This window comes from Solea solea, chromosome 2 (assembly GCF_958295425.1).
Source record: "Solea solea chromosome 2, fSolSol10.1, whole genome shotgun sequence".
NCBI lineage: Eukaryota > Metazoa > Chordata > Actinopteri > Pleuronectiformes > Soleidae > Solea > Solea solea.
Genome location: NC_081135.1, coordinates 37,805,710 through 37,817,833, shown reverse-complemented (window position 1 = coordinate 37,817,833; position 12,124 = coordinate 37,805,710). Strand labels below are relative to the sequence as shown.

Genomic DNA, 12,124 nt, shown 5'->3' with positions numbered 1-12,124 from the left:
ATTATATTATGTGGATCATTAGGTCATGACTAGTTATTGGTTATGCAACCACAATGAGAAAAATGTCATTAAAAAATTTCAATAGTCTTTCCATATAATTTTTCTCAAAATAAGTATAAAATTGTACAGACATTTTCAATATTAGACCTATATTATCTATATTACCTTTTTTCATAAATTAAAAAATAAATACAACATGACATATAAAACAATATTTAATGAACCAGTTACTTTTTTCCATGTCAAAACATCTTCAATTTTAAAGGATAACTATCTTTTTCCATACCATTATTCTGGAGAATCATATAACATGTCATATAAAACTTTAATATAAGAGGAAAACACTCTTTTTCCACATATTTTTTGTCAAAATAACTATAAAATTGCATATCAAACTTCAGTCTTAGATGAAAACAGTCTTTTCCACATAATCTTTCTTCAAAATAAATGTACCATTCCATATAAAACTTCAATCTTCAAAGAACACAGTCTCCTTCCATATATTTTTGGTCAAAATAAATATAAAATTGCATATAAAGTTTTCATGAGAGAGGAAACCAGTCGTTTTTCATGATATTTTTCTCAAAAATAATAAAAACATCCCATATTGAGTCTTTTTCCATTTACTTTTTCTCTTATAAATCTTACATTTTAAAGGAAAACAAATATTTGTATTGATAATTTTTAATAAAGTTACAGTAAAGCAGTCCACTGTCGCAGCACTGATGATGCTGTTGCTGCTGCCGTTGTAAACGACCGTGTGACTCCAGCAGCAGCAGCAGCAGCGCGGCGTCACTGCGCATGCGCGCTATATTTTGACAGCTAACTAGCTGAGCGAGCGCGCTCCACTTCACCGCTGACACTAATCAGTGGAACCTCACTCGTATCTTCACGTTTCGCTTTTGGTTTCTTTTTTTAAAACCGTGACACACTAAGCGTCACGGCGACACACATACGCGCCCGTATGGAGGAGACGTGGTCAACATTATTCCACGCGAGAATGCTCGTTTGTGTAGTTAGCGAGCCAGCTAGCTAGGCAAAAGTTGATAGCATCAACGCTAGCCAGCTAGCTGCGATAGAAGAGGACCTTCGCGAGCTGGCATCGGAACCACGCGCCGTCGTCAGCCATGGGAATATTATTCACCAAACTATGGAGGCTTTTTAATCACCAAGGTAAGAAGGAGGGAGTGGAGTAATGTCGTGTCATTCTGTGTTAAAATGACGGGGATAAATGGTGTAGAAGGTGGTGGTAGGAGGAGGCGGAGGAGGCCCAGCTGTGATACAACACAGGTCCGCTTCTGTTCACATTAGCCTCGGCTACCGTGACACTTTATGAACCGAAGGTGTGTCACTGTCACTTTACTCTTTATGTGTGTGTGTGTGAGAATCATCACTGTATGTTTGCATTATTTACGATCATCAGTCATCAAAATTTAATTCTATTGTACTCGCAATTAATATTAATTCAATGTTTTTCAGATTATGACCTCATTCCATTACTGTTAATTAACCTGTTGACCAAAACACAATAAATCGATGTGTCCACAGACCAAAAATGATTTGGTTTGTGGACACTTATCGATTTATTTATTTAAAAAAAACTGAGAACTTGTTTTTAATTATTAAAAAAATAAACATTCAAAGCGATGAAGTGATTATCAAATTAACTGACAAGTAGTAATTAGCCCTAGTTCAGATGAATGTCAGACTCTAAGTTTTGGAGTCCAGGTCAGATGAAACCGAGTCGGTCCTCGTGTTTGTGATCTTGAATCAGTAAACAGGTGGTTTCGAAACATCTGTAACATGAGCTCGTGCTGCTGCGTTGGGTCCAGTGTTCGCTCCGCTCGAGCGCTTTTATCACAGGAGAACAGAACACAGTTAAAAAAAATCAGCCACATCAGCAAATCGCCCCAGGGGTGGGAAATAAGGATCAGTGGGTGACGTCAGGGTGAATCACTGACTTTGTACTGTCAGTATTTCTTATCCTCATTGTGTAAGAGTGGAGCAGGTAAACCCTGCTGTGTCTGTGAAACAGTCACTTCACTGTGTGCAGTTTGACACCATGTCACGTGGGGCATGAGGACAGTCAGCTGACATCGCCAAGTGCTTTACACTCAGTTTACACACAAAACTAAAAGAACCTGCACATTAAAAATACACAGTGGTTTATTTATCTATTGTTCTATCAACACAAAAACTCCTGCATTTCCTACAAGTTTGATTTTAGTATGTGTTTTTCCCTATTTGCTCTAAAAACTAGAGAAGCATATTGAATTTGCTTGAATTAAAAAAGTTAATTAGAACCTTTTTTTTTCAAGCTCTGAATTTACCAGATTTTTTCTTTTTCGGTCTTTTTTGGGTCTGAATTTTTGAGATTTTTATATTTTTCAGGCTGAATTTACCTGATTTTTTTCTCTTTCAGGTCTGAATTTACCAGATTTGTCTTTGGGTCTGAATTGACTAGATTTTTTGAATGTCCCAGAATGTCCTTGTGTTATGAGGTAGTAAAAATATATATATATTCTTTTGTATTTTTGTGAATTTAGACTGGAAATAGAATAAATACAGAGCCAGAAAAACTAAATCATCATTTAGGGAAAACATTTTTCTTTCAGGAAATATTGTCCTATTAATTCAGAAGAAATGAATATCGTAATTCTCAATATTGTATATCATTTTTAAGTGAGTTTTTATTTTTTGAAAATGCCACATTGAATTTTGGGGGAACATGTCTCTCAATTTGCCTGGATTTACAGTTTAAAACAATTGGAAAAAATAATGAAAATGATGCTTCATGAAGGTTTCTATAAAAAGGCTTCCTGACATGACCAGTGTCTAAAACTGAAATTATTGGTTTCCTCCCGTCTTTGTCCATCAGATTTTCACCATCTTTTAGCTTTTGTCCATTTTGCTTCTGTCCCTCCGTCCATCCATCAGTCTTGTCTCTGGTATCTTTGGGCTTTTATTGTAACTGATGGATATAAACCCAGCTGAACTCTCAAGTGCCAGGATGTACGACCACAGCCGTGTCCAGCTGATGGATTCAGAGCAGTGAAACATCACAAGTTCATTCACAGAGAAGAGGACATGTGATTAGAAATATAAAAACAACCTCCTTCTGTCTATTTTCCAGTCAACAGTTGAAAGTTGTGGTCATGTTGACAGTAGAGCTCCAAATAATGATGATTATTTTCATCATCTGTTGATTATTTTCTAGGTCCATCAATTTGCTATTTAATCCAAAAGGAAAACCTTGAAAATGCTGACTGCCTTTTCTTCTAAACCTCAAAATCACCACATCCTTAACATTTGCAGACATTTTTAAAAACAAAACACTGAAACTGATGAATCACTTATCAAAATGGAAGACGATAATTTTCACAATTGATAAATCTGTCGATTATTTTCTCCATTAATCGGGTACTTGTTTGGTCCATAATATGTCAGGAAAATTTAGAAAAATGTTGATCTGTGTTTCTAACCCTGGAAGTGATGATGTTCTTGAATGACTTATTTTGTCCACAATCCAAAATTGTGTCAAATGGAGCAAAGAAACCAGAAAATATTCACCTTTAATTCACATTTTAATTAATCATAACCCTAGTTGATGATTAATTTAGTAATCAATATTCAGCCGTAACTGCAGGCACAAAATTCAGCAATCACTAGAGAAAATTCAAAGAAAGTAAAAACTCGACTGTATTAGAGCCAGTTAGTCTGATGCAGAGTTTACACCGTGTTGAGCTGTAAATTGTGAACAGTAGCAGCTAACAAAGGCATTCAATGAACCTTGTAAATGTTAATTTATACCGGGAGCTGGAATATGAACTTTATTTCTTTTCATTTCCTCATTCTTTTCTTTCTGTTTATGAATCTCTATAATGAAAAGAAATCATTCGAACGGAATAATTTTGGTTTGTGGACATTTGAGAACATTGTCATTTCCAGCTTGAAAGACACCCGGGTCTGATGCTGCTCACTGAAGCTGAACCTGTGCGTTGTTGGGTATCATTTGAATTTAATTAACTCCTTTTCCAATTCCAAATGTGCTAGAATTAAAATTAAGAAAAATGGTTGTTCAAATATTAGACAATAAAAACCTAATTCATGTAACGCCAAGTTTTTTTTTTTTTAAAAAGTCCCGTCATATGTAAAGTTCTTTCAGTTCTCTCAACATGCACCTGCCAACACAATAACCCTGTTGGCAGGAAGCTGCACCCTGTCCTTGATGACATAAAGTCTTTGTGTGCAATAAAATATAAAAGAATTCCCAGCCTAAACCTGAGTAACAACTGTCAAACAATTAAACCATTATGTATCACATTTGAGAACATCATCATTTTAAAGGTTTGGTAAACACTTAACATTTTATTGAGCCAAAAATGAATTGATTAATGGAGAAAATAATCAACAGATTAGTTTAGTTGCAGCCTCAGTTACTGTGTTACTATGATCTCCGCTGATCCGTTATTTAGGTATCATTGTTTTAAACACACACATTTCCACTGTCCTCAGCACGTCTTCATCCCTGTTTTCTTATTCCTTGACGTTTCTCATGCAAACATTGTACAGCAAATATAAAAGACGAGTAGTAAAAGAAAGAAAATAATTGTTATTTGCAGCCTGACGTTGGATTCAAACCGTTATATTTGTTCCTCAAACATCTGCACAACCTTGTTTGTTCTCTTTCCTTTTTGCACTTCAGTAAAACCGTCTCGTGACCTTCACACGCTGACGACAGTTGAAGTCGGTTACAGTCTGCTCTGCTGTGTTTTTCAAACTCAAAAGGTGTGAGGTGGAACATGAAACTGTGGCGTTATATAAACACCGCAGCCCACATTTTGGTCTTGTGACATTGTGTTTGTTGCTACTTTCACTTCCTCAGCTGCAGCGATGCGTTAGTCGCACACTCACGTTAACAGCTGTAGTCTAAACTGTATGTGGTAATTCACTTACCTCACATGGCCCAAATAACAGGTTTTTAGACTGTGTGTGTGTGTGTGTGTGGGCTCAGTGAAATTCTACTCGTAATCCTGCAGCTACAATGGCGTTGAAAACAAATGCTCCTTTGTTGCATTTGAATATTTAAGAGAACTTCATGCTCAAACTGGAAGAACTACTCCAGTATTTCATTTTAACATTAGTCTGTGTAAAAGGCGTTGGGCCTTTTTTGTTTCCGGATGCTGATTTTTTCAGCATCCGGAAGACCAAACATGATGGTTATTCTGATAAAAATGGAATGTGGTTTGATCTTCCTCATACTCTCATATTCCTCAGAAGTTTGATTCTTTCAGGTTCTCATGGTTCAGGCCCCATCTACTGCACAAGGAAACAATTCTATTTCCTTGTCATTTTGAAAAAGTTTCCAGTGAACACGACATTGTTTCACTTTCAGGAAATGTCTTCATTTACAAAAAACGACTCTAAACGCTGTAGTGTACATGCCAGGCCTGTGAGTGGTGCTGTAGGGGTGTGGGGAATCACAGGATAACCTCACGATATGCTCTGCATGGTCCACGATACAATGTACCATGCTCCTTGTCGTAGTAATCTCACGGAGTGGGTCACACCAGATTTATTACGAGAATGGTCGACCCATACAGCCACAAGTTGTTATTATTATGAAATTATGATATGAGTATTATTAACCCACATGATGAATCCGTGCGCCTTGTCTGTGACACTAGCGTCCAGTCGTGTCATTTCTATCCTACCCTCTTTCACCCGTGAGACGTGACTTCAGTTTTGGTTTCGTTGTCGAGTGTCGCGATTGCCGTGCCAGTGAAATAGCGCTGCTATTATTCATCAGTGCTCGAGTGTAGATGATTAAACCCGTTGCATTGATGACTTTTCTTGTTTTTACGATGACCGTTTAATCTGCGGTAATCCTAAATTACCACACGTCGGTTATGCGTTGTGAAATTTACGGGAATTATTGTATGCATCTTGAACCGCGCACTGTTATCACGAGAAAACGACCCTCATTGTTGTGAGATAACACATTAATTTATCTCGTTATCGCGAGAACACTGACCTCTATCTCGTGGTAACAAATTCATTATTCCACGATGTAGAGATAGCGTGACTGAAAAAAATGTAGTAGCAACCGTGGCCGCTCACAGCTTCCATGCTTTTGTATTGAAATTAACATTATTATATTTTACATATGTATTTTACAGATGCAGATGAACATTTTATTCATTCTGTAAATTAAATATAAAATATTTACCAACTGTTTTAGTCGTTAGTCATATCGGGAGAACTTCCTGATAATTTATTTTAGGGCCAATCTCTAATGTTGTGTAACCCTAATCATGTTTGTTTTTCCTCAGATCTGTGTTCCAAAATAGATTCTCTGTCTGTCTAACCCTATTATTTATTATAACAAAAATAATAGTATAATGAATATAGATATCAACCAATATTGGTATTTATTTTCTTTACAGTGCAATGTGACTTATTTATGGATTTAAAAAGAGCCTGTGTTGTTGCAGACACTTGAAATATCATAGAAAACCTGTTCCTTCGTTTCTGAATGATACTGTTTTTTATTTAAGCCCTCACAGGTTTTTATTCCACCACACCCTCACTCGTATAACTCATGACTATTATAAGATTATAATTTAGGAATGCTGCGCAACGTTATGGAACAGTAACTTTATCTTATCCTTGTGCTGACTCCAGGGTTTCTCAGCTTTATCTTGTCAATAAAGCATCAAGGAAAATATTAATCTTATTTGTCTTAACTGAAGTCTCTCTGTGTTTGAGGGAGAAACAGCTGCTGTATAAATAAAAAAAAAAACACACCCACTCACTGTAACTCATGTGTGAAAGAAGTGTTCATACAACACAACCACAGTGTTCTCATGTGTTTAAACTCTTACTGGAACGGCTTTTGACACTAAAACTGGGCCTTGATAATCTTTTAAACACATTTCATGGCCCGAGTTTATTTAAGAACATAAAATAAAGTCAGACACCACATAGTGTACCAAATTCTTTTTTTGTCTGTTTTTGTCTTTCAGAGCACAAAGTTATTGTTGTGGGCCTGGACAACGCCGGCAAGACCACAATACTTTACCAGTTGTAAGTAAATAAACGTCCTCTCACAACTTTTGTCTATGCAGTTTTTGTACAATGGAGTGTTCGGCTCATACTGAAGGGAAAAAAGTACCACTTCATTTGAGAACTAAGTTGTAATATCACAGGAATGAAGTGGTAATATTTTCAAGAGATTTATTCAAAATCGCTCAGCCCTAACCATGATATACTTTTTTACGTCATGCAATATTGACATATAACACGATATACTACATTTATGATAAACCTCCGCTGTACGGCATTGAAACTGCAAAGGGCTGCAAATAAAGATTATTTTCATAATCGATTAATCTGCCGTTTATCAAGTCCATGTTTGGTCCAGAAAATGTTGAAAAACGTTGGTCAGTGTTTTTAAAACCTCGAGATGATGACATTCTCTAATGATTCAGATTTAATGATGTTTTTTTTTTTTTGGTTTTAATCGATAATCAAACTAGTTGACAATCAATATAGTAATTGATTAATCGAGTAATTGTTTCAGCCTTAATTGCAATTGATTGCAGTACTGTCAGAATTCATCATCATGTGGATGGAGGCATACACCACAAATAATGCCGTAATATTTCAACTTTATTCTCATAAAATTAAGACTTTCTTCTTGTAATTTTACGTCTTTATTCTTGAAAGCTTATTTTTCTCCTCGTTGTCTTCAGTGTTGTCCTCATACTCTGTCCTCTTTGTGTTCTCTAACCTTTTACTTTTGGTTTCTTTTGTTCTAGTTCTATGAACGAGGTGGTTCATACGTCTCCAACCATTGGAAGCAACGTGGAGGAGATTGTCGTCAACAACACTCATTTCCTCATGTGGGACATCGGGGGACAGGAGTCTCTTAGGTCTTCGTGGAATACGTACTACACAAATACAGAGGTAATAACGACAGTTGGATTTGAACACCAAATACTTGTGCTGTGTTGAAAATGGTCGTTTTTTTTTTAAATGGTTAACTTTTCTTTTCTTCTTTTCCTGTCAGTTTGTCATCGTGGTGGTCGACAGCACAGACAGAGAAAGGATCTCTGTGACCAAAGAAGAACTCTACAGAATGTTAGCGCACGAAGTGAGTACCACCTCAAAACAAGTATTTATACATATATCTGTGAATGACTATTTCATCACAAGTACAACAATTCAATCCAAACAATCACATTTTTGAGACTTAATTAATCGACATTTAGTCACCAGCTCTAAATATAACAGAATTTTCTTGAATAAAGGTTTTTATGGATCATGTATAAGAGGCAAAAATAGGCCTTTGGCTCCGGAGCTCATGCACACATTTTTTTTTTTTTTTTAAAATTCCCAAACTTTCAAGGACATGCTTAAACGTTTGTAAATTTGAAAAACAAAAATGCGCAAGCCCTTAAAAGTAGCTCCCCAAGGGTCCTTGAAATCCTTGTGAATTTGTTTGAAAATGGCCCCAAATAGACATGGGTCATTGAAAGTGCTTGAATTTTGCATAAAAAACCTGTGAAGTTGATATTTGGGTAAATGTCTCCCTCGTTTGTTACGACGCCACCTACTGTTCAATGCCCTGCGTCGCTTGATGTACGTAGACTCAGCCTACGCAGGACAAACGTGGAGACATAATTACTAGCTTTGTTGTGGACACTCTCTGTTGTTGACATGAGATTCCATTATTAGTATGATTATACACCACCCTAATTTTTACAAACCAGAGGGAGAAGCAGTTATGCTGCTGTCAGCATGGGAAAATGACTGTCACTCACAGTTTTTTTTGTTTCCCAGCTCCTTAAATTGCTCTGTGAAAACAAAACTAACAGGATCACAATGTTTACACTGAGTAAACTCATCACAACAGGTGTGGTCAGTGAGGTGTAACCTGGTGAGGACATGGAAATGATATTAAGTCAGCGTTAAAGTCCTCCTTACCTATGCTTAAATATTGAGTAAAGTTGGTAAAATCAGATGTAAAGCTGGGCGATATGGGTGAAAATCTTAATAACTAATAATAAATCATATCAGTATTTGTTTAAGGCTGGGTGATAATGTCTTATAAATATAAATGTATATTTGTAGTCTATGTCCTGCACACAGGTCGTTTCTCTGGACTCATGAAAGGTTTGAGGGTATAAATACACTCCGTGTGACATGATCTTAAAATATACACTTGTAATTTCTTTAAAGTGTCGGAAACAACAGCGTTGACTATAAATGTGGTCAAATTCAGCTTGAACACAAATAATGTCAATTCCATGTATTTTTAATCCATACATATATGTAATATTAAGTGTTTTTCACAGATTTATTCAATAAATTCCAGTGCAACAACCTTTAAAACGTGGAAATGTCATCACGGATATGACGATATCCTAAATCTAAGACCAGATCCTGTTTCATGTCATGATATATGGATATAATCTTGATATAATAATAATCTTGATGTATTATCCCGCCCTAGTTTTATATTGACTGGAAATAAGAATCTGCATCAAGATGTTATTTATCTGTGGAGCTGCCGCCGTGTTTAGGTTTGAAAATGACAAGTAAACTTTAGTATGACGTTTGAAAGAGCCACCTACAGGCCTGACACGGGTACTACAGTATTTAAAGACTTGTTTACATGTTTACAGAGAACATTTAAAGACTTTAAAAGTTCTGTTTCTGTGTGGGTGAGGCCTCAGACAGTTGAAAAGTGCTGAGTCGTTAGATTTTTCTGAATATGTGATGTGTTTTTCTTTCTTTCTTTTTTTAATCTGCCCTCCAGGATTTAAAGAAGGCGGGACTGTTGATCTTTGCCAACAAGCAGGATGTGAAAGGCTGCATGTCTGTGGCTGAGATTTCACAGAGCCTGCAGCTCACGTCCATCAAAGACCATCAGTGGCACATCCAGGCCTGCTGTGCCCTCACAGGGGAGGGGTGAGTACTGCACCCTACACTCTATACACACACACACACACACACACACTCTCCACCTACAGTTCAACTTCACCTGCATTCATAAGCTTTGAGGCCATTCAGGGAGGATAGTTTTTGTTATAGAACGATTAAATGTGATGTGATTCTTTGTTTAAAGAACAAAAGAACATTTTTTTTGTTTTTCCCTTTTTATGAAACGAATAAAACGACATTTGAGTTGCATCTCACGTTTACTTTAGCCCAGTTTGACACACTTGATTGATTATTTTCATGGTTAATTGATTTTTTGGTTTGCCCACAAACCCAAATGAATCCGCTTTAATGGTTTCTTTGTTATACGGAGCAAAGTAACTGGGAAAATATTCACATTTTAAGAAGCTGAAAAATCAGAGAAACTTGATTTAATTGTTAAAATATGCTACAAATTTCAAAAAAACAATTAATTGATTTTAAATTAAATTAATAAATTCATTTAGTAATCGTAAATAGTTGCAGCAAAGACCTTAAAATGCAGATTAAGCATCAAGTTTGGACTCGCATAACAATTTAATGAAGCTGAAAAAGAACTCTTGTAACAGGACTGCAATAATGAATTGATTATTTATCGATTACTCCAGTAATCATCAACTGTTTTGATCGATCGATTTGTCAGTTTCTGTGTTTTTTCTAATGTTTAAATCAAGTTTCTATGATTTTTTTTTAAATGTGAATAGTTTCTTTGCTCCATACAACAAAGAAATCATTAAAACGGTAAACATTTGGCTGGTGGACCAAACGAGACTTTAATCATCTTTGAATGTAACATTCAAAGATCTTTTTATATATTATTATGATCTTAATTATGATGGTCTTAATTCCTGTCTCTCTCTCCCCCCCCACGACACTCCTGCCGTCTTGTTTTTACGTCCAGGTTGTGCCAGGGTCTGGAGTGGATGATGTCACGGCTGCGCGTGAGATGATGACCTTTGACCTCTGTCAGGAGCGCGCCCCTTCACTCTCTCCGTCTCTCGCTCTCTTTGCCTCCAATCGTGAGCTTGAATTGAGGATGGCGGGGAGGAGGAGGAGGGGGTGAGGTCAGTGGACGGACGGATGTCCCCTCTGCTTCTTTTCCTGTGAAGTGGACACGCGGGGGGTCCAGCGGGCCAAACCGGGACGCTTTCCGTTCTCCTGTGATAATTTATTTTACAAAAACAACACGCCCTTCTTCTGAAGGAACGACGGACGGACAAGAAACAGAGACTCAGAATTATTTAAAATTGAAAACTTCTGCACGGTTTATTATTATTTTTTCTTTTCAGAAAAAGACAAAACACAAGAGGTCAGCGCGCGTCTGCTGTGGAACTTACAGCGCGCCGACGCTCGCTCCTTCAGCCCAGCGTGGCCTTTCAGTATTTGCCGGACTGACTGTGGCGATTTTCATCGCCCTCCTCTCTCCCGCTGTGTACAGTCCAGTATTCTCTTTTAATGTGGTGCCTGCAGCAGAATGATGAAGATGATGAAGATGACGGTTGATGGTGACTGAGAAGACACAGAAGAGAGGGGGAAATCACAAACTCCGCCTTGTGTCGTTCAGTCTCTGTGAAATAATTGGTGAAATAAAGTGTTTTTATCTGTTTGAGGGGATTTGCTTTGAGTTTTTTGTTCTTTCACTTAACTTTAAAGTTTGTCCTGGGTCATGTTTTGTGACCTGAGTTGTTCTTTCCCTCTTAGACCTGTAGGGGGCAGAATTTGTCACGTGAACTTTGCAGGACAGGCAGAGTGAGGAGCTGCTGCAGGAGTAAAAGAAGGAGAGAGAGAGTCAGCAGAGATTCAAGGAGAAGAAGAGCAGGTACAGAATGAAGCAGAAGACGACGCAATTTATCGATTATTGACAAGTTTTCTCTGATTTCAGCTTCTGAAATGTGAATTTTCTACAGTTTCTTTGCTCTGTGGAAGAAAGAAATTAAAAGTGTTTTTTGATTTATAGGCAAACAAGACATTTGAAAGCATCATCACTGAAGTTTTGGAAACACTGTTTAACACTTTGTGATAATTTATGGTCTAACCAACTAATTATTAATACATTATGGAAATAATTGTTAGTTGCAGCCCACTAAAAATATTAGTTTGGCTGATAGTTGATATTAACATGAATTTTTTTTTAGGTTAA

At 36.9% G+C, this 12,124-nt stretch overlaps 1 protein-coding gene across 1 annotated transcript; it reads left to right on the top strand.

Annotated features, from left to right (window-relative positions):
- Nucleotides 1-806: 806 nt before the first annotated feature.
- On the top strand, nt 807-11,593 carry arl5a (ADP-ribosylation factor-like 5A). The gene is made up of 6 exons (XM_058623440.1): nt 807-1,173; nt 7,026-7,086; nt 7,821-7,968; nt 8,072-8,155; nt 9,824-9,975; nt 10,886-11,593. The coding sequence occupies exons 1-6, from the start codon at nt 1,128-1,130 to the stop codon at nt 10,932-10,934; spliced, it is 540 nt and encodes a 179-aa protein (XP_058479423.1). The 5' UTR covers nt 807-1,127; the 3' UTR covers nt 10,935-11,593.
- The last annotated feature ends 531 nt before the right edge of the window (nt 11,594-12,124 follow it).

Excerpts from the sequence above, each read along its gene's own strand:
- arl5a (XM_058623440.1), top strand. The coding sequence starts at position 1,128 with ATGGGAATATTATTCACCAAACTATGGAGGCTTTTTAATCACCAAG. Across the intron at positions 1,174-7,025 it reads GAGGCTTTTTAATCACCAAG|AGCACAAAGTTATTGTTGTG; the intron begins GTAAGAAGGAGG and ends TTTGTCTTTCAG. Across the intron at positions 7,087-7,820 it reads ACCACAATACTTTACCAGTT|TTCTATGAACGAGGTGGTTC; the intron begins GTAAGTAAATAA and ends CTTTTGTTCTAG.